At 38.6% G+C, this 27,553-nt stretch overlaps 1 protein-coding gene across 1 annotated transcript in view; it reads left to right on the top strand.

Annotated features, from left to right (window-relative positions):
• ipo11 (importin 11) overlaps nucleotides 1-27,152 on the top strand; it is a 116,487-nt gene extending 89,335 nt beyond the window's left edge. Inside the window, exon 30 of the mRNA XM_022764793.1 lies at nucleotides 24,922-27,152. Coding sequence (XP_022620514.1) covers nucleotides 24,922-25,086 — 165 coding nt within the window. The 3' untranslated portion in view covers nucleotides 25,087-27,152. The remainder of the gene's footprint in view (nucleotides 1-24,921) is intronic.
• Nucleotides 27,153-27,553: the final 401 nt, after the last annotated feature.

Genomic DNA, 27,553 nt, shown 5'->3' with positions numbered 1-27,553 from the left:
TGGAGTACTTGCTTATTTACTGGCTGTTATTCAATGAATATTAAAGTTACTTTGAGTGAGAGAGAGAACAAATTTAATGCTTAGTCTAGCTAGACTGACCCCTTCACCTCTTTTACACTGCAGCCTCATGCTAAAACTGTTTAAATTCATTTTCTCCCATCAATCTACACTCAATACCCTGTAAAGACAAAGCTAAAACAAAATTTTAGAACTTTGTGCAAATTTATTAAAAGGGAAAAACTGAATAAGTATTCAGACCCTTTACTCAATATTTGTTGAAGTACCTTTGTCAGGGAGTACAGCCTCGGGTCTTCTTGGGTGTGAAGCAACAAGCTTTTCACAGCTGGATTTGGGGATTTTCTGTCGTTCTTCTCTGCAATTCCTCCTTCATCTGTCCTTATGCTTCCTCACTTTCTACTCGTGCAGCCTCTGCTCATCAAGCAGTCTTACCACAGTCTCTCTGCCTGTAGGTGATATTTGTATGATTGTGCTGTTTTGTCTTGTTGAATTAGATTTGCTGCTTCCTTTGGGGCACCTGCAATCCTGCATATAAGGAGAAATTACCTTGATCACTGGGCCTCAAATCACTCGCCCCAATATTTTCCTCAGTACTCTGTCTCTAGTTAACAGTTCCTATTGTCGCTCTTTTATCTTTGTGTTTTAATGCTGCACGTGTGATTTTTATTTGCCTTTTATGTCCGGTTTGACATCTTGATTATTACCTCGTCTGACTCTCATGAGACACTGTGCCAGATAAATTTGAGAAAAGTGACTGACTCACAACTCTGTAGCAAACGATATGTTCTATTTTTCTTATCTATTTTTCTAGACTCAAACATGGATGTTTCTAGGGCAAAGCTCTTTAACGACTGTGAACGACTGCAAACACAGCTTATTGCATATGTACGTACTTTGTAGTCAGAAATTAAATTATACTGTAAAAAAAAAAGAAGAAAAAAAGAAATGTGGTTTTAGTATTTATTGATAGTAGGGATGACAGCAAATAAGTGAGAGGTAGATGGCAACAAAAGCCCTCAACTGGATTTGAACCAGGTGCATTGTGGTTCATGGTTGGCATCCCAACCCCTAAGACACAAGGGTTCCCCTATAAATCTTTATTAATTCATTCTGTAAATGTACTGTCGCCGAGGACTCGGTTTCAAAGTGAACTTCATTTATCTTTAGAACATTTTACCAGTATCACACTAAACAAACAAATTGACAGTCAACTGACATTCGCTGTATTTGTTGATGATAAATTGATGAATTGGTGAGAAAGTGAGAAATTACCAGTGAGTCTCGCTTGACGATGTTAAAGCTAAATGAGACTGTTCGCAGCTCTATACTTAAAACACTGACTATACTTTCAAATTCTGCCAGAAACCTCCTCCTTCCCAGCGTATTTTTAAGAGGAGTAAGGGAGCAACAGACTGTAGGAGGCTGGTAGTCAGACCTAACAAGCCACCAGGAGATGTTTGTATCTCTGTTGAAAAGAGAGGTAGTCTGTAGAGTACGTGTGCGGAGAGGCTCTCCCGGTGTGTGTGTGTGTTTGTGTCTGTCTTTGGGGTATTATCAATGCGTAGCAGTAGCCATGCTGCTTTAGTAGCTTTCCAAAAAAGTCCTTATGTATCTCAAACTGCCTGTTATGCAGCCCCTTAGTAAAGCCTCTGAATGAAACAAGGAATATTAGCTCGGGTCTCCTTAAGAGGCCTCCTTAAAAGCCCACTCTTTCTGATTGCCTGGACGTTGAGGGGCAACACACTCAGCACCTGTGAGCACTGCCTCATCCTCTTACCGGTGTGGAGGTACTGAAAGAAAACTGTGAAACTTAGTAACTATTAACTAAAAAAAAGTAGCATAACATAGTTGATTGTAAATAGTAACTTTTCAAATCCATCCGTACATGTGTGAGCCCGAATCTGATCTGGGAACATGAGAGCGGACAGCATGAATGTCCGCAGCAACAGATTGCAGCAGGACGTCGCTGTTCACTAAGTATTACTCCCAATACCTGCTTATTGTGTTATTGTGTGATATGAAGGTGGATTTAGTTTTTCAGTCACAATCCGTATGTAAAAAAGTTTTCTACATATGCCTCTATTGATACGTGTACATGGGGGAAAGGAGCTAAAATGCCAACTGTCAGAAGAATAAAGTTTAACCTAGCAAAAGCTCTGGTATTTCCTGTCACCAAATGACTTTATAGTAAACCTGCACCGTCTGTTATTTTTATACAAAGGGAATTTGTGTTCGCATTGAAAAAAACCGGCGTCTTCACGACATGGTGACAGGATAAAACTAACCAAACTCATCCCGGCCTCCACTTTAACAACTTTCGAGGGCATGGTAAACTAGCTGTTAGGCGAGCATTATGCGAAAGTGTTACATAGTGATACACACATGGCATTTAAGACACTTCAGGAGCAGTGTTTTTCTGTGGGATTAACCCAAAAGTTTAATATAGGATTTTAATATCATTTGCCCTATAAGAATCTATAATTTTAAGATAACTGTGAAAGCCTATTGAGTTCCTGTGGCATCAGTGTGATCTGAGTCCTCTGACACTACACACAAACACACACACAGTCAGATATGTGATATGTGTGCGTGCATTTGTGAGTAAGCACCGCTGTTGACTTTGTCCATTGAAGTAAGGACACTGCTTTTTCTTCTTAACCATGATGACGTTATGGTAATTACACTGATTGCAGACATTTTACACAAACACATTGTACACATGTATGTTGGATGAATGATATCGTCAGTTTTGAATAGCAGGACCTTGTCTTCCACTGCACATACACACAAACACATGAATTTGATATTTGATAATCCTAGAATTAATGAAAATTCAAAAAAAAGAGAAAAAAGAATAATAAAAAAAAAAGAATAAATAAAATAGAAAATGTAATTTAAATAATTAAGTTTGATTCTTATTAAGATGTCCTGCACAGCTCAGTGGTCCTCTCCATCTATCATTTCATTCAGACGTTGCCTCACCACTTGCTGCCATCTTCTCATTTGTCACTAAATATGACTTGCTTTGTTTTTCTGTGTGCGAGTGTGCGTGTGTGTGTGTGTGTGTGTGTGTGTGTGTGTGTGTGTGTGTGTGTGTGTGTGTGTGTGTGTGTGTGTGTGTGATGCGTGGGTGGGAAGGGGCATTTGTGTTTTGCAAGCTCTTGACTGTTTCACTCTATCTTGTCTGGGATTTGTAAGGCTCCTCACTTTGATCTGAGTGTTCCAGGCAACTAGACTAGGCTAACTGATGCTGTGCTTGGGTCTTGGTACGTAATGCATCATTTGATTCTTGTGCTTCATCTACAAGGTCAGCACCATCAAACAAGAGGAAGGATAGGTGACATCAAAGACTTTTCTCCACTGGGTACTAATGACATGTCTGTTGTGCCTTGGTGGCACACACCCACTTGAGCTTATTCTTCTTTTCTTTTACTGCATACTGCTGTACATGCACAACACACACACAGGTTATGGTGCTGTATTTGTGTGAGTAGTTTTCCAATGACTGCTTAGACAAATAGAGAGAAAAAGATAAAAAGATATCTTGTTAAACACAACAGTGCGAGAAAAACTGAGATATAATAAAGGGTCAGGTTGCTAAACCTGGTCATTGAATACTGATACAGGCCAGATGTGATATCATGTATTGAATCATGTAACAAAATGCAAACTATTGTACTGCATCATGCTACTTTCATGTGAAGCCAGGTCTCAACTGATTGAATGGGGAGATCCGAAACAAACAATCCAGCAGTGTCCGTCACAACTTCAGTGGTATCCTCTGCAGCCTTGCAAATGGTTTCATGTTGTGTTTTTTATTTTATTTTCTTTTGTTTTTGTAAAGCATTGAGGTATTGGCCTTCAAATTTTGAATTGTTTATGCTGCACAAAGCAGTGAAAATTTGCATTTTCAAAAAACCTAAAAAAAAAAAGCATGTCAAACCAAATGCAATGTCCCACTTACCTAAGATAATCAACAGACTTTGGTGTGAACTTTTTGTATTGGGAAGTCCTTTGTGAGAAACTAGAAAGAAAGAGAATGAATGAATGAATGGTATGTGGATGTTTGCATAACTATATACATAAACAACCCTGGTACTATTTCTAATACAGAGTGGTACAGTTCGGTACAAAAAGTCTGAGACCTCTTTCCCATTCATTTCAACACACACACACACGCACACACACTGTTACATCACCGTTACTCACATGTACAAGCTACAGAGCAGTCCTCATCAGCTTTTATCATGACCTTAACTGACTGAAGAATGGGGATGTTGTAGCTTATTCCATCTTGAAAAGGCTTGATGGTTCTCATTCTGTTCCTGCCATGTCAAAAATATTTAGGCCAATAAATGTGAGACCGTTACAAGACATTACACAGGAGTTGGGAAAGCACCGATATAAAGGCAAGTTGGCCAGCCTGATAGATGAGAAAGTAGTGAAATATTATAATAATAATAGAAGTCATTAAAGGTGATCATGCCTATTTTGATTTTAATAAAAACAAAAGTGTACATGTGGTGATTCCTACAGCAAAAGTAGTTTTCTGCATCTCAGACAAAAACTCCTTAGACAGTGTTATTGAAGGGAGTGGGGGTTTTGTGGAGAGAGAGACTGGGTCAAATAATTGTCTGCACATCACTTTCGAAGAAAGTGTGCTAAAAGAAAGTTTGAGATCCGGTAGACCTTTTGTTGTTTTTGGCAGCCTAAATCTATAAAATGTGCAAGAACATGCTTTTATTGCAATTTCCTTTCTTTTCCTACAAAACTAAGAAGAATTTGAACCAGGTTTTGATCATTAGGATCAGAATTGCCAAAATCATAGGAAAACTCAGCTCCTGTGTGGAATATGCAGTGTGACAAATATTTTGTCAGCCACCTGGCCCTGTAATCCATATGGGACTTCAGTTAAAATTCCAATTAGAAGACCTCCTCCAGTAAAACTTTTGATGATTTAATGGCTTTGAAAGGGCATCCCATTAAATGTGCATGTTTTGAAATTTGAGAAGAGGAAGATAAGGAATTATACCTATTACCTTGCTGCCCCGTGGCTGTTATTGCTCAGGGTGAATGGAAAACATTTTTCTAGTCATGAAATTGTCCTTTCATTTTCATTATTTTGTTTAGATTAGCAATAAGAGTGATTTAGTTTCCTTAAATGGCAATCCCATTAAATGCGCATGCTTTGATGTTTAATAAAGGAAATGATAGAAAATGATACCACTTACACTATTACTGAGTAGCTCCTATTGCTCAGAGTGAACCAAAAATGTTTTTAAAGCTTTGATGAATTACAGATTAATCATGAAATTGTTTTTGTCATTCAACAGCTTTTCATTATTTCATTTTTAATGAACAATCAAACTGACTCCAGAGGTCCTCTGAGGTATATATTTATAGGAAATGAGTTTCAGTGTTAGTGTTATCAATTCACTGTGGGCCACACAAAGCATTAGTAATGAAGACTTACCATTCTTGCTTTATTATTGCTCCTAGAATCAAGCAGACCATCAGTGTCAGCATAATTTGGTTTTGTTGAATAACAGACCTCAGTGACAGTGTTATTTTGCAGCACAAGATATAAAGATTCTTCTCTGTGCTGCCTAAGGCACACAGAGATATCAAAATTAGTTTCCATCTCTGTCGCTTCTCAGCTTTACAGCCATTTGTCCCTGAGAGTACTGGGAGTTGTAGGCTCTTAGAGTATGGCGGTACAGTATTGCAAATATGTTGCAGTTTACCACTTCTTAAATTAACCAAAAGTTAAGTACAGAGGGAAAACTTGCTTCCAGGGTTACTCAGTAACGCAGTTTATTACATGGACAGACTTTGAAGGGACTCTAGCCGGTATGTCGCTTATTGAGGTTATACCAGAACAGGCTCAGTGTAGCTTTATAAATGGCTTTTAGTAGAGTTACATTTTAATCCATCCAAAAGAAATGGGGTTATATACAGTGTAGGCACTGTACTCTGTATATATGGCTGGATTTTATTTTATTTTTTAAAGTGAACCACTGCAGATGTTCAACCATCATTTAAAGACACAAGTTCTAAAGGCAAGCATAATGAAAATTTAATACAAATATGAAATATAAACTGAGTGATGGTCTGAGTGTTGACTCTATTTACTGGTTGGACAGACCAGGTGGGTCAGGTAATCTCCAGGTATCGCAAGTGATTACAGGGTTAAATGTATGTTAGATTTAAATCTATAGTATGTGACTTTTCCGCATGAAAATGTCTAAAAATGACTCGGCCTGTTATATATATTGAGTTGATTCCACACTCCTTCACAATGTTACAAAACTCAGTCTTTTGTTATTGTTTTTATTGAGAGACCCCAAGTGGCAGAAAATTACATATTGTGTGTTTAAACATAACTGTATCTGGAGGGTCATAACAACTGTTGAATGAATTTTATGGAAGGAAATTACAGCATCCACATAATAAAAAGAAAGGAAAAATCCAAACGTGAGTGTGGCAACTTTACTGGCGATGTGCAGCAAGTTCCATTCAGGTGAAGGGTACAGGAGCGTTTCTAAGGCACTGAATGTCCCTCGATGTAGGCTACAATAAGGCCAGTCTTATTAAACCTAAAAAAAATATAGCAATGCCTAGAGCAAGCTCTCCTCAACTGAGTGTCCGTGGGATAACGGCAATAGTGAGCAAGGTAACCCAGAGACCATACACAGCAGTACAATGCTTATTCTCGTAATTTAGTTGCAGTGTTTTTTCAACCATTTCACAGTGAAATGGAACTTTTTTTTCACCGCAGACATTTTGATTTGGAAAAGCACCTGTGTTATTAATAACATTAATGATGACTCAGTTTTATTAAGCGTCCTGGTAACTTGCAAGCCAGCATGCATCTCCATGCAACAAAATGGACCTCTCTGGAGTAGAAAGCAGCCAATATTAATGTTCTTAAATACTTTTCATGTCAAAATGTCTGCCATGACAAGGCTTCATTAAACGCCATGTGCACATGTGGTAAACCTGCACAGGTGATTTTAATTAATTTGGCTGATTACACCTCTCAGGCTCAGGCTCACTCATCATCTCTGTTGCACCTGTTAAGCTGGACAGGCACTGTCCTTTTGATCAATCTTGGAAGGTGTGTTAGCTCAGACTACATGTTTTAATCAACCTGCACGTCCAGAACCCGCAACTTTATACTCACACTGTACAGATCAGTTGACCAGCAACATCGTGGATGCTCACAGTGAACGTAAACACTAAACCCACCGTCAGTGTTGTCCACTGACAATTCCAATAAAATTCATTTAGACAAGATGACCGCATTTTCAGTGTTGACAAAAAGGGAGAAATGTAGCGTCAGTTTTACATTCATTCGTTTATGAACAGAAAGTAAGAATGAAAAAAAAATATTGAGTGTCAGACAATGTGGTTTTATGGCAGCAGTCTCAGTCAAGACTACAAAAATACTACTCTAATAACATTAAAACAAACTACAAGACAGCCAACCAAAATCTCTGACATGCTAGAAATCAAACCACTTGTCTGAGAGCCATATCATTGATTTATTGGGTAATTAATTGGGGGTCATGACCCCCCTCAATCTGCACTTCAAACAACAACTAATTGAAATTCTGTCCGATTCTAAAATCAGTCAGGGTTAAAATAGTTTTTAATCTGTACAGTGTCTGCCTGGCTTTAGGGTGGGAAATATCATTCTTATATGTTCATGGAGTCTGGTTACCTCATGTGATTCCAACATAGTTTGGCCCATTTTCAGCCTAAACAGGAGTCTAATCAGCCAGAATAAATTACAACATCTGTGAGGATGTTCAGGGCCTTTAAGGATTCTGAGATGACTGTTAGAGTATTCCTAATCATCTATCATTAGTGTTGCCATACTGATTAAACTGTTCCATGGTGGCATATTAACAAGACTGGAACCTGCTGTTATAAAGAGCAGCCAGATATTGAAACGTAGAGCATGCATCACAGAGAATGCTAGAATCATTTTGTCCACTTACATCTGCAGTCATTACGCCTGTCATTGTGTTAATGTCGCGTCTGAGTGGATCACATGATGACGCAGCCAAAAGTGTGTTTAATATTTTCAACTGTCAGCTCTTTGGATTTATTGGGAGTTAATTAGTCTTATTCAAGTAATGAGGATAATCGATCTTTGGTCTGACAATTTACAGTTGTTAAATTGATCCTAATACATCATGATTACCAGTGTGAAGCTCATTCATTCTGCATGTGGCTCATTACAACCAATCTGTGATTTTGATTGTTTGCTGGGAGAGCTGAAAAATTAGTCTGATTTCACGCTGCTTCCTATTTATTCTCACCCTTAGTCCTGTTCACTCAGATTCAGGGCTTGTCAGACAAGTGAAAAAATGCCAGACTCATTGGTCTCTGCTTGTGACAGGTGGATTTATTAATATAATAATAAAGCGTAAATAAAGTAATAAAGCATTAACCTGAATTGACAGAGCAAATGTTAATCTACAGTACAACAATCATTGGCATATTGCTGGCAGTTGAACAGTATTGTCTGATAAGGGATAATGAGCTGCAAGTGTAAGGCTGGCAGCTGCACAACAGATGCTGTTAAACCAGAAAGTCCGCAGAGAATGAGGTGTCCAGCACAATATAGCAAATTCCCACTAGATAGTTTGCAGGCGCCCAAAACTTTTGGCTCAACTTTTGAAAATTACTTGTCGCACTTCTGACAGTACAGCATTCTCTGGTTGAGTGTCCGACGTTTTCAAACTTTTACTTTTTTCAAAAGTACAGAACTGCACTGCAAGCAATTGTGTCACAAAGATCAAAACTACCAAGCAAAGGCATGATAATAAATCATTAAAATAATTTAGACTAACTTGATAAATCGCTAAATTTCTTTTTTATTTATTTATTTATTTATTTATTAGTTTTTTGTGGAGGTAAAATAGATCAGAGGTGTATTCTTATAATCTACCAGCCCTCACTGAACAAAGGATGCTGCACAGTGGAAATGTCAAAGCAACAACATCCTCCGTTTGATCTTTTTTAATATTGTTTCCTCTTCAAAATCTCATGCATAAAAGCAGCTACACTTATTTGTTCAGGATATTTCTGTCTGTGTCATGATTTGGCCAGTTTCGTGCCAGCATATGAGACTTGCAAATATTCTCTGTCTGACGTGAAGTGTTAGTTCACCAGCATTGTGGAATCGTCAATCCAGTGTATCTCTGACCTGAACGGGACCTCAAAAAGCTTACAGCTTCTGCACTAGCATTTTATCAGACCTGGCTCATGGAATTTTATACTTCTTGGAGAACAGTTTTACCAAAAGAGTTACTTGTGGAGAGATTTTCTTTTTGTGCCTCTAACTAATGACTAAGCTGTTAAATTTATTTATAATTGACAGATACAATAAGATTCTCTCTTGAAATGAGCTGGCAGAATAAGAAAGCAGATATCTCAGTGGTATTGTCAAAGGAAGAGAACTCTGATCTTATTTCTTTTCTTTTTTTCTGCAATAATTAATTTATCTCTCTCTGTGTAAACAATAAGAAAAATTATTTGACCTAAAAAAAAAAACATAAATATGTTTTCTTATTTATTTGTTGTCACAGTTTAGTTTTGTAAAAACTTTTCAAATCAGATAGAGCAAATCCTACTGGTGTTACTGTGAGGAAAACGCATTGCAACCATTTTCCAACCCACTGTTGGAGACCTGTAAACAAATGAAAGTCATGTTTACATAATGTATGGTATGCACTGTATCGTTTACATCTAAAAAACATGTTGAATGCATTTGAGTGCCTTTGTCAGCTCATTGCAACAATTTTGGCCAACTGTCGATCAGTGGAATAGTGTGAAACTGGCCGAAGGGATGTTTATCATGTCATGCATGTTTTGCAGGAATTTTCTGTGTATATCACAGAGAAAACTCGTTAAACACTGCTCCAAGGTGCTACTAGTGGTCACAAACTCCACAGGATACCTTTGAGATTGGATGTCAAAGTCGTCTTGTCATCAAAATTCATGAAATGATTCATTCTTCTGTCCATGAGAATTTAGTGCCTTGAGACATCACCATCTTGACCTCATTTGTAATTGAAGTGTGTTAGTCAAAATAAAGAGGGTGTTGCTGCTCTTCATCATACTATGTCTTTATGTCCCGTTGATTATTTTATTACTCAATATTAGTCTCAATATTGTTCGCTTAACAATATTAGTTAGGCAAACCCAAGACGCTCAGTTACATTATTATCTAATAACCACACAGACCAGCCATGTAAACAATGTCTGTCCGTAACACACTGCATGACTGAGTGTCAACAAGTGTTTTTTTTTTTTCTCTTGTGACCAAGCGACCAATTACAAAATAATATGGAATAGGTAAATGAACCATTTTAACCAATCATCTGAAAGAAGGAATGTCTGTAAATCTCCATCTATCTGTAAATGAGCATGACTGATTCTTACAGTGTCTGTTGTCCACAGCTTCTTCATACTGCTTGAAAAGCTTCTCCTTCAGTTCAAAATCCCTGCAGCCATTTAAGGCAGCAGAACGGATATGCTGATAAATCTGCACCCTCTGATTTAAGAAGTGCCACGTCAGAGCGCAGTGTCATCGTGTGTGGCTGTCTACTGTGTTCACCTTTATTAAAACACGTGCCTCAAATCACAGCCCGGTGCCATTTATTGAATGACACCAGGCTGCTACAAAGTAAGCCCATACAATACTGCATACATCAGACTGGTCCATTATGACGCAGTATTCTATTCTGAGAGCTGCTAATCAGTCCTGTGCGTCGTTTCCGTATTCTCAACTTTTTAGCAAATGTAGCATTTCATCTTTTATTCTTGAAATCTATTACGGTGAAAATTATCATGTGTGTTTATGACTTAAGCTAGAATAGAAATAAAACCCAAATAGTGTCGGATTGATGTGGTCACATAATTGGCTTGATCAACATTTTAAATTAGTTAGGTGCTATGTGTTCATATAATGCCGCTCAGCACCATCCAGGCAACAATATGATTTTTCTGGAGAAGCCTCTTGCCATTTGTTGAGCTGTTGTTGTCATGCGTCACTGGGATTGGCACAGCTGTTTCAGAGCAATGAGACCAGTGATGTGACTGTGAATTCATTAATCAGCACACCCGCCAAATTATGTTTTTTCCTCAGCCAGCCTTTTTTTTTTTTTTTTTTTTTTCCAATTTTTGCTGCTGCACCAACATGAACCAAAATAGCAGGTGCCCTTGGAGATGCCCACACAGTCTCCCCGCCCAAGACCTACCGCTTTGCACTTGTCTTGGCCTGTGTCAAAATAAATGAATATCTAACACATGAAATTTAGCTTGATTTGTATATTGTATATATTTGCAAAGCTCAAAATCCCAAGTTATAAATTGAAGTGAATCAATTTAGCACCAATATAGTTGTCACAGTATTACAAATGTCAATTATGTTGCAGACATCTGTTGATGTCATTAATAATAAATCTTGATTTCAAGTTTATATCACAATAACATACAAAGAATTGAGTTATGATGCTCTTCCTCTGTCTGAGCGCTCCCTTTTTTCCTCTGCATTCCCTCGTTATAACTATTATGTTTTTCAAAAGTTCCAAACTGCACAAATCGCTGACTGCATTCTTCCACCCCTGAGTCCCATCTTACAAAAGCAGAAATTGGTCCTTGAGCGCCTGGCAGATGGCACAGCAGATTTCAGACAGGATGTTGCATTTCACTGTTTGACCCAGCTTGTCGCTCAAAGCCTCAGTTGCAAGAGTCACAGCCAATCTCTCAGCCAAGTGATTGATGCCAGAATGATTTATAGCCCTTTGTTTATTAGACAGTCATGACTATCCTTCAGGTTCTTACTCTGTAAGCTTTGTCCTTAAACTAATTTTAATGGCATTTGTGTAGATTTGAAGGGAACAAAAATAAAGAAGCTAACTTCATGTCCTGCATGCAATCATTATATAATTATTTAAAGAAAAACACTTTTGAAGATCATGGAGCTGAAGACTCGGCACATTTACTTTACTCTATGTTGTCACACTGGTGCACATATTAATTTACAATCCCCCATAAACATAGGCATCTCCCCAGACTCATATTTTATTATTTACAGTATTGATGCGATTTGGTGCAGTTGACAATATCTGCCTCGATGAAAGTTTTTTTATGCATTCCTTTTAAGGCACTAAATGTGAAAAAAAAACAGTTTAATAGTTTATCTAATACATTTCAGCACAAATACATTGTGCTTTTGGACCAACACTCTCCAGAAACTTAAGCTAACTACAGGCCCTGGTCACTGAAGCCAATGTGATGAAATCAGCTGTTCAGTTGTGTTTTACACCGAAAAGAAATTGAATTGTTAATGGAAAGATGTGTACAGAAAGAAACGTAAGGACATCTGCTCCAGACACTGCAAACTGAGGCAAAGAAATGTTAACCGTCAACTTGAGTAAAAACTCAGAGTTATTCTGTGTTGTTGTGAGGCAGAAAGGAGAGGCTCTAAAGGAAAGTGGTAAGTTTGGAAAATACGCCCGGGCAGTCACTGCTTGTAAACACAGCTGATGTCAGATGGGGAACGCCTCTAACTGGCAGCTTTTGACCAGTAGGTGCACTGAAAAACCATTTAAACAGTCAAAGGGTAATAAACATTCACTTGACTTTGTATCAAAAATGCAGCTTCCTCTTTTTTTTTTTCTACTGTCCATCACAACACCAATACTCAGAATACTCACTGCTACACTTAAAGATATCTGGTTGGTAGCATTCAGCCTTATGACACACTACTAGAGGGTTCTAACATTTACGCCTTCTAGTATAATACTAATTAGGGTATTACAATTTGTGCTGCCTCATTTGGTGAGGAAATTACTGCAATCAAGTTTTAATCCCCCCTCTAAGTCGAGAGACCATGAATTAATGAAACCTAAGATAAGGAGAGTGAGGTGTGTGTTTGGGGGTTGTGGGGGTCTCTCTCTCTTCCGGTTCTTGCTCTTGTTTCTCTGACTGTTGCACCGACCTCTCCTGTCCTAAACTTGTTTTGAATTCCTATATCTTTCCCGATGGCTATTTAATGTTGCAGTCTTTTTTCTCTATGGTTGATCAGCCTTTGTCCCTGAAAATAACGATGAATGTACATGACCTTGAGCTCTCGGCTAACTGTTCTGTCTCACTCTGTTTGGTTTCTCTTCTATCTGGTCCGTGCAAGTTGTTTTATTTAGACCATGTCAACACTAATGTGAATAAATTTGAAATTGATATACATTGAAATACTCTACATCCGCACTAGCATTTTCAATGTCTTGGAAAAGTGTGCTTTCGAACAAAGGAAATGTTGTCAAATCTCTACTCTTTGCTTTGTATTGCTGCTATCATCTGGTGAAGAGCATGTTTGGGAAGATTGGGTGTTTTGACAAACATGGGTGGTTTTTCTGCTTCGTCTTATCAGGGTAAAGCTTTGCTCTGTTGCCTCCAACTGTGTGATTGCCTCTTCCATGTTTCAGCATAGCTAATCACAAATTATAGGTGTTGTCACTAACAAAGCATTCTGACTTTTTAAGGGTATTTTGTCTTTTTTTTCTTTTTTTTTTTTAAATAAGTATAAAAAATTATGATTTTGGTACTTCAAAACCTGTATTTGCAAGAAACTGGAAAAACCAGGGCCTTTCAAATCACTATTTTGTTCTTGTGCTGTCAACTGACAGCAGAAATACTGTCGTTGATAGAAGCCGTATTGTGGTTTATAGTTTGTCAGTTTTGCAGCTAAGCAAAAGTATTTCTGCCATGTTTGTTAAAGGTTGGCAGTAATACACAAACATTTTCTTCAATACTGGAATCCACGTTCGATGACCAGCATTTTCAAATGTATTTACTTTGGAGAGACGTGCTAATAAAGATCAGTGGTGGAAAAGACTGGTGTAATTTGAGTGGAAGGACAAAACTACAATAAAAACAACACTAAATTAACACCAGCTTGACATCTTGTTTTTGCTGACCTCAAGTGCTTTAACATCTCACCTTGCTGCGGTGATGAAGGGGTGTACTCCAGTGTGTGTTGGTTGTGGTTACAGACGCAACAGAGCACACTTCTGACCACACCAGCAGTGATACTGCTTTTTGGTCAGAGGAGCAACACATTTTAAATGTTCAGCAGTGAAACAATGTTTTTTTTTTTATTTTATTTTTTTATTATTAAAGTACTGCTCAAAGCCCTCCCAGATTTGAAAGTGTCCCATAGCCACATTTTACTTTAGTGAGATCATGGAGGTAGTTTTGTTACACAATGTGTATTTTCCCATTTTCTTATGTCCAACTTTCTGGACCACCGTCTTTGTTGATATATAATTGTGGCGATATGTACCCTGGAGCAGTGGTGGTTTTGCAGTTGTTACCTCCTATTCTTAGGGGGTTTTTAGTGTGTACTTTGTGTTGGGGTAAGGCCTCTAAAACTACTCACTACCAACACCTCTCCCACTTAAAGGTCTTCCTTGTGTCCTCATGAGCTGGCTCATTGAGCCATGAACCTAGACACAGTCATTAGAGATTCTGACTGAGTGGGTTTACATCAACACATTACTGTACAGCTAAAACACACATATATATCTCTTTCTCTCACTTAAAAAATCCATTCCACACAATTTGCTAAAAATGTCTGAGCAGCCAAATGAGTCTAAATTGCAATAATTTAAATGATCATGGAATGAGAAATGGCAATCTAAGTTATAAATGGGGCAATTTAGAAGCCATGTAATCCAGTCATGAGGGTAATGGTGCTTATTGTAATTTAGATTAATTATAAAGGGAGATTCCACCAATTTCAGTTTACATGGCATGGTTTTCACAGCCTGTGAAAACACTTGTGGTGATGTCTTGCACTGCAAGAGCTTTGTCAGGTTTAAAGAAACGACCCCAGTGATGTCATTAGGCTTATCTTGGCCAGGCCTAGGGGACTGCGACAGAAACGTACGGATGAACATGGGTCAAATTGCTAAGGCTATTCCTAGCTAACAGTTCCTACCAGCGACTCCAGTTTTGTCATTATCCTTGACAAATCGGCCACATATCCTTGTACATATTCGCCCTAATAATTAATCATCTGAGAGTCTGAATTTTCCATTGTGAAAGTGAAGTTATGTTTGAACATCTGCACCTGGTTGGTTTTTCTGTGATCTCTCCTTTATATTTAAAATACAATGAAAATAGAAAAGGCAAATAGATATAGATATGCGTCTGTATGTACAAGTATGTAGGTGTCCTTCAATCTGGGCAGTGTATGTGGGGACACCAGTAGATAGCTGATATCAGCGTGAGTTGGAGTTGGAGTGGGAGAAGCCTTAGGTAATAGGATTAATGTCAGACTCAGATGCTCAGAAGGCCCATTCCCACCAGGCCAGTGTAGCTCTGCCAACACATACACACATGCAGAGAGACTTCCACTCTCATGCGTAATACCCATTGGCTACAGTCTCACATATGCTTCCATAAATTCTGGCATACATGCATACGAACAATCCCTCGCATCCCTTATTCTTCAACATGTATAATCAAAGACTGTCATGCCTCTAAAGTTCTCCTCCACCTCAAATGTTGGCAAGGCTGGCAATATGCTGCATTTCTACTGTCAACAAATCCCATGAATAGAGCAAAACCAACAATGCATTAGTCAGTCCTCTCAGTATTTCCCAACTTCCTCAGCCTGTCTCTGGCACTCACCGCCAAGCCCGTTGGTTCCTACTGAATTGTTACTCAAACAGGAGTAAACAGTGCATTTGCTGGGGACCATTTTTCAGCCCCGAATTTGATCCGCTACTGAGACGGTGTATGTGGCATCGACTCAAAATTAACGACCAGCGGTGCCCACGTTCACGGGAATAAAGGAACATGTCACACAGTGCAACAGGGAGGCACAATTACTTGTTTTTAATCATTTTTGGACAATGGAGGTCTCTGGCACAGAATAAGCTGTATCAGGCTTTGGCAGCACCTCATTGTTGCTTTTGGTCTTTTTGTTGGATTTGTTAATTACAAAAACAGACTAGCATTGGACTTATTCTTTAAACCATATGTTTGATGAAATGTGTTTGATAACATCTTTTTTGTGTTTTGGAGCAACAAACCTTGTACTGTATTTGTCTTTTGTTTGTTTGTTGGTTTGTTTGTTTTGTAGTATCTTGATCCACACTATCACCTGTTTGCGTCCAGGCTGTGTTCTTATCCAGCCAGTTGGCACCAACAGGCTTATTTCACAGACAAAGGGACGTACTTAGCTTGCAAGTAAATCGTGAGTAGAGGGTAAATTGCACATTACTGGCATGGAGTTATGAAGCTGTGGAGCCTCACATCAGTTGAGTGCATGACAACACTGGTCATAGAAAAAAATGCTAGCACCAAAAATGTTTGCCTACCCCAGGACAATCTTAGTAATGACAATACAAATGAATAAAGTTTACCTTGTGTTTATTTTAATAGGCAATTTACTTCAGGTAAAAGCGCACAAAACTTTTATCGCCATGGGCGCACAGCATCATCATCATTATTATCACCATCATTGTCATAAGCACAGTTTTTTCTTCTCAGCACATGTCGCCTACTTCTACATTCTGTCTCTGCTGCTTTTTTCCCCTCTTCATCTGCTCACTAGGCAACTACCAAACCCCTTCCCCTTTCTTAACATCTCATCTCTCTCTCTCTCTTTCCATTCTGCCTCTCATTTATCTTCTACTCTCTCTGAGGCATGAAGACCATTGCTTCTTTATCAGTGAGCCGCAGCAGGGGGCATGTCACTCTCCCTCTGTCCTTTCCTCTCATCATCCTCACTCCATTTCTCTTTTTACTCAATCCTGGATTGGTTTTGTCTTTCCTATCCCTGCATTTTTGCCTTGACAAGAATATCTGGTTGACTGTGCTCCCTATCTTTATGCAGATTGCTTTTGTACTTTCAATTCATCCCTCGGTGGGTTTTTTTTTTTTTTATTTCCCTCTCCCTTGTTTTCACTCCACTTACAAGATTCTTGTAGCTATAGTTCTTCACACTCCTTTCTTCTTTTCATTGCACATCCACTCCCCCCCTGTCTTTCTGCTGCCTTTATCTTTTCCTCACACATCCACATGCCCTGATCACTCTCATGTTTCACCTCCCTGACAGTCCAGACTTTAAAATTTTAACAAAACTGTTACTTCTGTTACTTACCTCATGGACAACTTGCCACACCTGGGTGAAGTGTGTCAGTACCTGCTGCCAACAGGATTTACAGTAGAAATATATATACTCTTGCTTCTTAAGAAGACATATAGTTATATGTAAGAGAAGAGTGTGCAGACTATTATTGATTGAAATCATTGACGCCCCTGTTATCTGTGTTGCACCTCCGAGGAATGGGATAAATTATGCATCCGTTCTTATTTGTGGTAGGTGCTATGATGTAATTGCCAGCATTTCTCCTCCCACTTTTTTAGGTGGGCAGGGCCTCTGAGAATTCAGAATTGTAAAACATTTATCATTGGCAATGGCATGGCAATGTATGCTCCAGAAATGGAAATAATACTAAACAAACAGGTGCAACCACACAACTACTGCATTTTAATGACAGTAAAGTGTTGCAGTGAGGAAAACTCAAACAGTGTATGAAATTATTCTTGCACTTACCTGCCTTTCAACCTAGAAAAAAGTATGAAGTAAAGATGGTGTAGTTGTAGGCGTGTACACCTTGCTGGGCACCACATTAACCTTTCAACAGATGTCTGATATAAAGTAAAATAATAAGATCCACCTGCTGCCCCAGGAGAGGAGCAGGAGAAAAGCACAGCCTGACCCAATATCTCTTCTGTGTGAAATGACACTGGAGAAATGGCTGTGAAGACACTATGGTAACCATGGTATCCATGTGTGACAGCAGCAGGTTTTATAGGTCTCAGTGTCATTCAATTAGGCTATTGATTAACTGATTTGTGCATGAGTGAGACCAGTCCACCATTTACAAGACATTAACTGAAATCCTGGACACCAGTAATCTGGCTCTTTGAAACATCACTGACCACTGAACATTTGACTGGTGCTTTGTATGTGTATAGAATGGGTTTAGTAAGAAGTAACACAACAATAAGTATATAAATGAAATGATTAAGAACACTTCATTTATGACTTAATTTATGTTTCCACCAACTTGCACAGTGCTTTGTTTTTGTATGTTTTGTTTGTTTTGACAGCCAGAAAGGTAAACATTAACAACAGAGACATGAAGGCTATGATTACAGTAGGCAACTGCCGTAATGCTGCGAGAAGAGAAATTCTTGCATAGTTGTTTTACGCAGATACAGAAAAACAGAAGTGAGCATTAATCAAAAGAATTTGCCTTGTTAATTTCCACAATACTTGTGAAAAATAAACAGACACGGGGTGAAATTGCTTAATTTTGCTGGACGAAGAGACGAGGGCAGCACGCCACTGTAAATCATACGGAGTGAACTTAATGTTAACTGTGGTTCTGCACTTCAATGGATCCTTGAATAATAGCTTTTTCTCACTCATAGCACATCACACTAGTTTGCTGTTTGCACACCGTTTTTGGTCACCTTTGTTTTTATTATTTCTCCCACTCATTCATGTAACATTACACTAGCCTCTTCGTTCCAGTTGTAATATCAAACATGTTCATATGTCCTTCAACACTAGGCACTCCTCTAGAGCAGCTCTTTATTCAACCTAACCCATTATTTTAGTTTTTCTATTTGTTTTATTTTAAAAAATTTGAGTAATAAAACAGTGTAGCATTAGCACTTGAAAGTGTCCTAAAGAAAGAGTCACAATATGTTACACACAGGGTTGCAGAAAATGTAGTCAAAGACTGCTTGGACATGGTTAACACAGTGCCACAAGTTGTGAAAATATTAAACGTAATGTAGACGCCTTCTCCCTATTCAGTTTAAATGTTGATAAATAGCATTTATGAGCTGTGACCAGATTTATTTCTTACTCACTTTGTTGTTGATCACTCTGTTGTCATTAGCCTGTTTCTCTGTTGATTTTGTGAGACGATGCCACGGTAATAAAATAAAGATTTGATGTATCTACCAGCATGGCGCTGCAGCTTGGGGATGACATTTAAAACGCAATTATATTGCTGGGCTATTTCTTCCTTATTCCATTGTCTGACAGTAGAAACAAATATATTGAGATCAACTATATTGTGAACAGAGAGCAGAAGGGGACTTAAAGAAGGTTTAACAGGTTGAGTAACCAGCTGTGTCTATATAGCTGCACAGACACAGTCGGGGCTGTATAGCAGCAAAGTTATGAAGACAACCTTCTGTCGTCTCTAACTTTCTCTGTGGTCACTCATTTCAAATATTAACATTAAGGTAATAGTCAATAGCAATTTGAATATCACAAAAATGCGCAGATCAATTATGGAAGTATTTTTTGAGTCGTATTTTTCACCTTTCAGATAGATTAAACTGATTATGCTGATGTTTCATTGAAATCCACAAAAAAAAAATGCTTCTTGCATTTCTTACGAACGCTTGGATTTGTTGTCCCTCACACCATTAAAACCTGTACAGAGAGTCACTTGTGGACAATATGATCCTTTGAGAGCAGCTTGCAGGTCGAGTCAGCGATGCTGAAGGCGACTGGCTGGCGAGGCTTGCAGATGATGTGTCATAAATTAGCTGATGAAATTAACATCTGCCTGCAGTGTAATCCACTGAACACAATACAGTTCTTGGTTTACACTTCAATACATCATACACTCCCACAGCTCATTACATCACACTGAAGTGATTGTATGTGCTCTCACACTCCCAAACTCGTGTACTGTATTTGTGTGTTTGGACTCAGACATGAGGCACCATGGGATATGAGATAAGAGCTGGAAAAGTACAGGTTGTTGCATCATGAACTCCAGTTAGCAATTGCCTGCCTGACTGAGTTTCCTCTAATGTCCTCTGCTACAATGCAAACATGCTTTTCTGCTCAATAGAGCAGCCTGTTGCGGTGAAAGAATGATTGTGAGAGGAATGAAGTGAGGAGGAGAGAGGAGTGGAAATTTAAAAAAAAAAAAAAAAGAAAAGTGTGAGAGATCAGAAAGTTAAAAAAAAAATATATTCTTAATATGCCTATTCGTGTTAATTCTGTAAGTTGATTACCAGTGAATTTGAAGCTGCTGATTAATCCCAGAGAAACAGTAGTGGCATGTGCCTGGTTTTGAATACCCCTGTTTGCCCTTGTGGGCCTGTCACTCAGAGAACTTAGAGCTGTGAACATTGAACACCAGTTGCTGGTGCACCTGCGTGCATGTGCTTTTGCGTGTGTGTGTGTGTGTGTGTGTGTGTGCGTGCGTGCGCTGTAGTGGGAGATGCTTAAAAAACCTGACAACGGCCAATTCTGAACAGCTCTGATGGTGCCATTGGAACTCTTCACTTTGTTTGCTTTGGAAAAGGGCAGCACTAGTCTGGGGATCACGATAGAGATGAGGGCTTCCACAGGCCCTGTCAGTGCATGTCTCTCTTCATTTCTCTCTGTCTGCTCTCATGTTGCCCACTCCTCTCTGTCCTCCTCCTCTGTGGTCCTGAACAATGAGGTACAGCTGCGATTGCCCACTCTCTCTGCGTCCCACGTCATCTTCTTTGCGTCATTAGCTTTCTTTATGGTGTTCTCTACTACAACATCATCGTGCCTCTTCCTGGTAACGACAATGCTCCTTTCTCCTGTTACATTTGTGTTTTGTTAGTGTTCCACTATCTTAACTCTCCTTCTCGTGTTTCTCCTCTGCCTTCTTCTTGCCTCGCATCTCCTTTATTTCTCCTCCTCCTCTTCTCATCTATGTCTCTGTGTTTTTCCCCAGAGATGTCGGTGCATCATACTTATTGATCTTACTGATAGCTTCACTCTTATATCTGTTCTAATTAGTCTCAGCACAGCAGGTGTCCTCGGCATATTGTTCTTTATCTCAGCACCCTTTTGTCGGCTATGTAAAACATTTAACTTGTAAGCTCATGTCTACTCATAACACCCTGTTTACATCCCGCTTTTTCCCTCAATTTCACTGTGTATTCATCTGTTGCATCTTAACCTGTTCAATTTACACTACTTCTTCCAACACTCTTAGAGGTGCTCATTCATGCACACGCTTTTTTTTTTTTTTTTTTTTTTTTTTTTTTTTTAATCTCCTAGTTATATAGTTTGTTCTTCTGGCATTGTGTAGAAGGTCATTCAGTCCATATGCAATGCACAGTACCTTTGATTGGATGCATTGTTGCAGATTTTGCAGACTCTACCTACAGACTTCTATTTGCCTGTAATCCTGTAGGACCAGAATTAACTTCTAATATTCATTGGGATTTATGCAGACGTGTATCCTCTTATGTTTCCACATTAAAGAGAATAATAGTCATTAAAAATGCTCACAAAGGCCTTGATATTTGAGTCAAAGCACACACACACACACACACTAGAGTTGCTTATGCTATGTTAAGGTAAAGCAATAGAGGCTACAATCTTATACACACACACACACATATACACAGCTCCGGCAGGTTCTTGTGCTGAAGGTAATTATGCAGGTTAGATGACAGCTTTTCCATTAAGCTACTCTCCAACAGCCACTCTTCAATAGTTTGATTGCACTGTAATGACAAAGAACTAATTAGCATGACAAGTATTCTTTCCAGTGATTGGCTAGAGACCAAGAGTTGTCATTACAATACTGTGCTTCTCAAAGGACACAAAAAAATTTTATCCTTTCTCCTTTCTCTTCCTTTTTTTTTTTTGTCTCTGGTGGTTTGTCAGGCTCTTCTGAGGCCTGTGCGAGTAAGTGTGCACAATCTTGCCCAAATGTCAAGTTTTTGTGTGTTACGTGATAATGTGTTTGTGTAGTTGAGTATGCTGAACTGCTTTGAAATGGTTTGGACGAGGAGAGTCAAGTAACATCACATAATAACTATAATTAATCTTTGGGGAAATAAAACGAGGTTCACAAACACACAAACAAATACACACACCGACACAAATCTATTCAGATTCAAATTCATAAAAAATGTTTACATCATACTATTAAAAACATCATGTAATTATCTTTTTAACACAGTAAATTATTTGAAAAAGTTGACCACATTGTAGATAGGAGAGTTTTTATTGTGGAATGGTGTTTGCAAAACTTTTATACCTCTCTAATTGATTTGCAGGCTTTCAAACTTCCCTGTGCTGTTGTCGTTGCCTCTGCTCTTGCTTAACTCCACAGAAAATAAATGACAGTGTGCTTGCTCTGAGGAATGTGTCGGTTCTAGTCAGACATCCAACTTTTTCTTGCTTGTTTACTCTGTTGTCAAGGATTATTTTCCCAGCGTTGCACTCAGTGTAAGATGAATGGCAGCGGCTGTATGTACTGAGTCATTGTCTCCAGCGCAGGTGTTCTGTCAGAGGTATACGTCAAATATGGTAACGTGTCTGAGTTGGTTTTTTCCTTCCCTTTTTTGTCAAAAGTGACTCTAAAGCATATCTACTTGTCTACCAAGCCAAATTTCACTCTTCCACCCTCTTACCTCACTGATTCTGTCTGCTGGAAATTGAATCCTGGTTGTCCTCTAACTTTCTCAAACTCAACAGTGATAAAACTGAGGTTCGCCTCGTTGGTACCAAAACTACCAATGCCAAACTTGACAGTTTCTCTCTAGTCATTGACAATGTCATAGGTCCTCCTTCACCTCAGGTTAAGAGTTTGGTTGTTATCCTTGATAGCACCTTGCACCTTGAAGCCCATATCAATAACTAACATAACCAGGGCTGAATTTTTCCATAAACGCAATATCAATCGTTTTTATCGTCACTTACAACCCATAGCACTTCTGTTCTCCACTGCTCTTTAGTCACATCACGCATTGATTACTGTAACTCTATCCTCTCTGGTCTTCCTCACAAACTCCTCCACAAACTTCATCTGGTTCAGAATGCAGCAGCCAGAATCATTACCAGAACCCCTTCAATAGAACATATTACTCCTTTCCTCCAGCAACTGCACTGGCTCCCTGTTAAACACCGTATTGATTTCAAGATTCTGCTTCTCACTTTTAAGTCACTTCAGAACCTAGCACCTCTGTATCTTTCTGATCTACTCCATATTTGCACACCTGCCCATACTCTTAGATCTTCCTCTTCTATTAATCTCACTGCACCTCCTGTCCATCGGACTACCATGGGGTTTAGAGTCTTGAGCCGTATTGCCCCTCGACTAGAATTTACTCCCTCAAGACATCCATAATATTGACTCTCGTCCTATCTTCAAATACCAGCTCAAAACACACCTTTTCAAACTTGCTTATACTGTTTGACTCCAACACTTGCGTTCAATACAACCGTATTTATTCATTTGTGTTGTATTTTATGCCTTGCACTTGCTATTTTATCTTTTAGTGTGTGTTGTAAGGGGCCCTTTAGTGTCTTGAAAGGCACCTATGAACAAAATGTATTATTATTTATTATCATCATTATTATTATTATTATTATTATTATTATTATTATTAAAGCAGTGTGAGGATGTTACTAGTGAATCAGCTACTTTTGCAGGTACATTGCATTGTCACCCTTAGCAGGAATTAACAGTATAATTAGTTATCAAGCAGTCTAATTATATTAATTATATATTATATTAATTATATAATAAAGTATATTTTTAAAATGAAGGTAACTGGAGGTTACAGCCTTTACTGTTAAAGAAATGTCTTTATTGTTGCTCAGATAGTCAGAGAGTGCCTCTGTATGGACATGGCTTTATCTATTTGTTCCTGTCATATACTTAATGTACAGGGCTTTGGGTTTATCTCGATATTCAGTGTTTTTACTGTGATATACCAAGAACCCTGCACCATGGAAAAGCAATATATAGCTTTGCTCCAGATTAAAGGTAGATTTCAAACAATCTATATATATATATCTTAAAGCTTTGCATATTTCTAGACCATGAGGTAAGCAGATACACTACAAAAAGGGCTTCCTTACCTTCACAGCAAACCAAAGATGGCAGTTTTGAAGTCAGTTTAGGTTGAGTTACATGTACACCCTCTTCAAAAGAAAGTCATTAATTGACCATGACATTAGAAAGTAATCTACCCAAAAAACTTAAGTCATGTAAGTATCTGCTCTCCCTCATCTTAGTTGACCTAACATTCTGTGCATTACATAACTGGGCTGAATGTTTAGAATCACCTAAGGGGATCACTCGTTGAACAAACTCCAGTTGACAGGAGGGCAGAGTTTACAGAAAAAAGGTGTGTAAGATTGAGAGCCGTCTCTTCAGTTGTAATGCAAAGTGTTAGATTTGGGAAAGGCTAGGCGTAGTATCCAGACTGTGAAGTAAAGAGAACACATTCAGGCTACTGCCACATACAAAATAAAACCTTGACTATCCATAGAACAATAATGTGAAAGGCCAAACTACACTTGAATCCCTCCATCTATTCCACTGTGAGTGAGCTTGAGCAGAATGAGAAAGAAGGAAATCCCCAAATCCAGATTTGCTACAACAGTGCAGACATATCCAAGAAGAATCAAACTTTTATTTGCTGCTAAAATATTCAGCCACTGTGCATTTACTCAGGGGAGGACGCAGAGACAGAAAAGGAAATGATGCCTGCATGAGATTTGCAGCATTTATTCAAGACATTCTGTGAAATGTATTTTATTTAGACCGTTGACAAAAAGCCTTGACTTATTTCATTCGGAACTCGTGTGCAATACCACCAATGACAGGAAATTTCAAGGTGGTTGAATACTGTATAACAGTGTCTAACAGTGCATGAGAAACTATGAGCAGCTCATTTTCTGTCAGTAAATTTAATATCTTTGTAAACCATGTTCTTTTTCTCACAAAGTTGACTTCCTGTATTTTTTCCATTTCCTTTGTTCCTCTACAGTTGGCCCTGGAGGACCCGGTGCACAGCGTTTCCCTCCAGCAGTTTGTCTATGAGAAGCTGAAGGCGCAGCAGGCCCTGATGGGAGACCAAGGCTTCGGGGTCCTGATGGAGACTGTGGACACAGAGCTCGTCAGGCAGCTCCAGGAGTTCCTCCAAGGCCTCTGAATCACATCTACAATCCTTCACTACCTTACACAAGCGTCTTTGCCTAATGCTACCCTCTCCCCCCATTTTTTGAAGATGTACTGGAAAGGCTAACAATCTGCCCGACGTGTGGATCAAAACCTTCCCAGCCTCTACCCGTGCTATGCCTTATCTATATTCAGACCTAGCCTTGTCGACTGTCCTCAGCTACCACCCCTTGTCCCTTTCTCTAGTACCTGGATTCCTTTACATCCCTTTTTATCAAGATGGGGTTTATGTGAGTGCTTAAAAATGTCAATGTACCTTCACATTTTTAAAACGCCCACATAAAACATCACCACACTAGAGCTTCCACTCAACTCATTTCTTCTAGTTTCTTCTCTTTCTGTGGTTTTAATGTGGAATGGGTAGAAAATTGGAGGGATAGTATAAAAGTTGGGGGGGTTGAGGAGTATATAGCAAAAATCATCTGCAGGTGCCAGAGCAGGAGCCTCGGACAATTTTCTATGGAAAAACGTACAGATTGTAGCAGACCGCATTTCATTGGCTTTGTACCTGTACTCTGCACAATGACAAAGTTGATTCTAATCTAAACGTGGATAAAACCAACCTGAAGGACCTAAAGCAGTGTTTACACAATCTATTCTTAAAAGGAAAAAAAAAAAGAGAAATGTAATTTTGTATGTATGTAAAGTATGGATGATATTCTGCATGATGAAATTTTACTTTTTATTTTGTTTTTACGTTGTGTTACTTTTTCTTCCATTTTAAAAAAACAAAACAAAAAAGTTTTGTCATAACCAGAGGTCAAGTTGAAATAACTACTGAGAGAACCCGAGAGTGTTTTTCTTTCTTTTTGAGTTGGGTTAGAGGGAATGTTTCTTGACCATAGAATGGATAATTTTTAAATGGTGATTTGTAAGAGTGCTGAACCACATTTTTATGTATATACATACTGCTGCTAACTGATGGTGTGTCGGAGCACTTTAATAACCAAAAACTGTTTCACATTTTTTCATCTTTTCTTCAATGGTACATCTTCACACATCATCATACTTAAACACAGTCGTAGAAGGCCTTGGAGCAGTGCAGCAGGATTGTGCAGTTTAGGCTGTAGTTGCATTAAGACCCTCATCTTGAGTTGTTGCCATTTTTCATGTCTCAGTGCTATCTTACGGAAAAACTCACTGCAAACATAACATGCTATTAGGTTGTGTCCACACACATTTGATGATTTTTGACTTGTGGCTGTTAAAAAGTCACCTTGTGAGCCACTGTGACTTCCTCTGAGTCACTCTTAGAGAAAGTTGTGTGTAGCTGTACTGCTGCCCTGCCGTTGTTTCTGATTTGACCAATTTTTGATGACTTTATAGTGGTAGAAATTAAGCTTTGATATTTTTTGATTTGACAGAAGAACCAGTTCTCCTCGTAGGTTTCCTCAGAACAATTGATTATTTGGAAGTTTTGCTAACTTATTATGAAGAAAGGTAATAAATTACTGCATATTGGCACTTAAGTTCTTTAATAGTTGAAAGAATACCTTTATACAAGCGACATGTGGATCTTTTTCATGCAGAATCTGAATATGGTCAAAACGAATTGTTTGCTGTAATTTAAAACATGTATAAAGAAAAAATGTGATTTACTTTGCATCTAAAATGATGGTTTAAAAAAAGAAAAAAAAAAGTTAGCATACACCCTGCCTTTATAATCAATTCTTCTGGAATTTATGGATTAACGTGGTTCATTAGGTTGGTCACCTCCCTGGGAAGGAGATAATCCTGACACTAGCTCCTTTGACACTGTGATAGAGTTGAGTAGCAGTCAGAATTACAGCCTTATGCTTTCAGCCTTACCTATCATTGAAACTAAAAAGATCTTTCTTACTATTATGTTAATTTCTTAACTAGTTTGACAGTAGAAGATTTCTGTACTCGTATTCTGTTAATGACGGCAATTATGAAGTTTTGAACTGAACAGGCAGTAGAGGGATATTTTTTTGGTTATAAGTTTGGTTCTGTTTTGATGGGAAATAATCCTTGTTGCTTTTTCCAAAGCCTTCAATAAAATGCAGTAATAAGGCAAAATGTTAGTCTGTGTATTTCTGTTACTGATTTGATTTTAAGATGCATGAGACTGAAAACACCAATCCTATTGAGTCCTTCATATTGTTTCTGAAAGTATAGTATTTGCTGCCCAGTTCTTTAGAGTGTGTTTACTTAAAGCAGATCTGACCATCATGGCACTGACACAAACCTCAAGACTTGAAGACTGTTACCCTGGACACTGCATCACTGACAACCTAAATGTTGATAGCAGGAGAAAGGGGGCATGTCAGCAGTAACATGCATGCTCTGTACTTGATCTGCATGCTATGACCGGTTTGGGAGTGACCTCAGAAAAAGAGGAATGATTATGATGATGATTATGTAACGGGAACATAGGATAGGAAAAGTGGTCCGGGAGTAAGGGAGCTAAATGAATTGGG

Source organism: Seriola dumerili, unplaced genomic scaffold (genome assembly GCF_002260705.1).
Source record: "Seriola dumerili isolate Sdu_G_001 unplaced genomic scaffold, Sdu_1.0 BDQW01000581.1, whole genome shotgun sequence".
Taxonomy (NCBI): domain Eukaryota; kingdom Metazoa; phylum Chordata; class Actinopteri; order Carangiformes; family Carangidae; genus Seriola; species Seriola dumerili.
The sequence above is the reverse complement of the archived record's forward strand: the minus strand, read 5'-3'. Positions and strand labels throughout refer to the sequence as shown.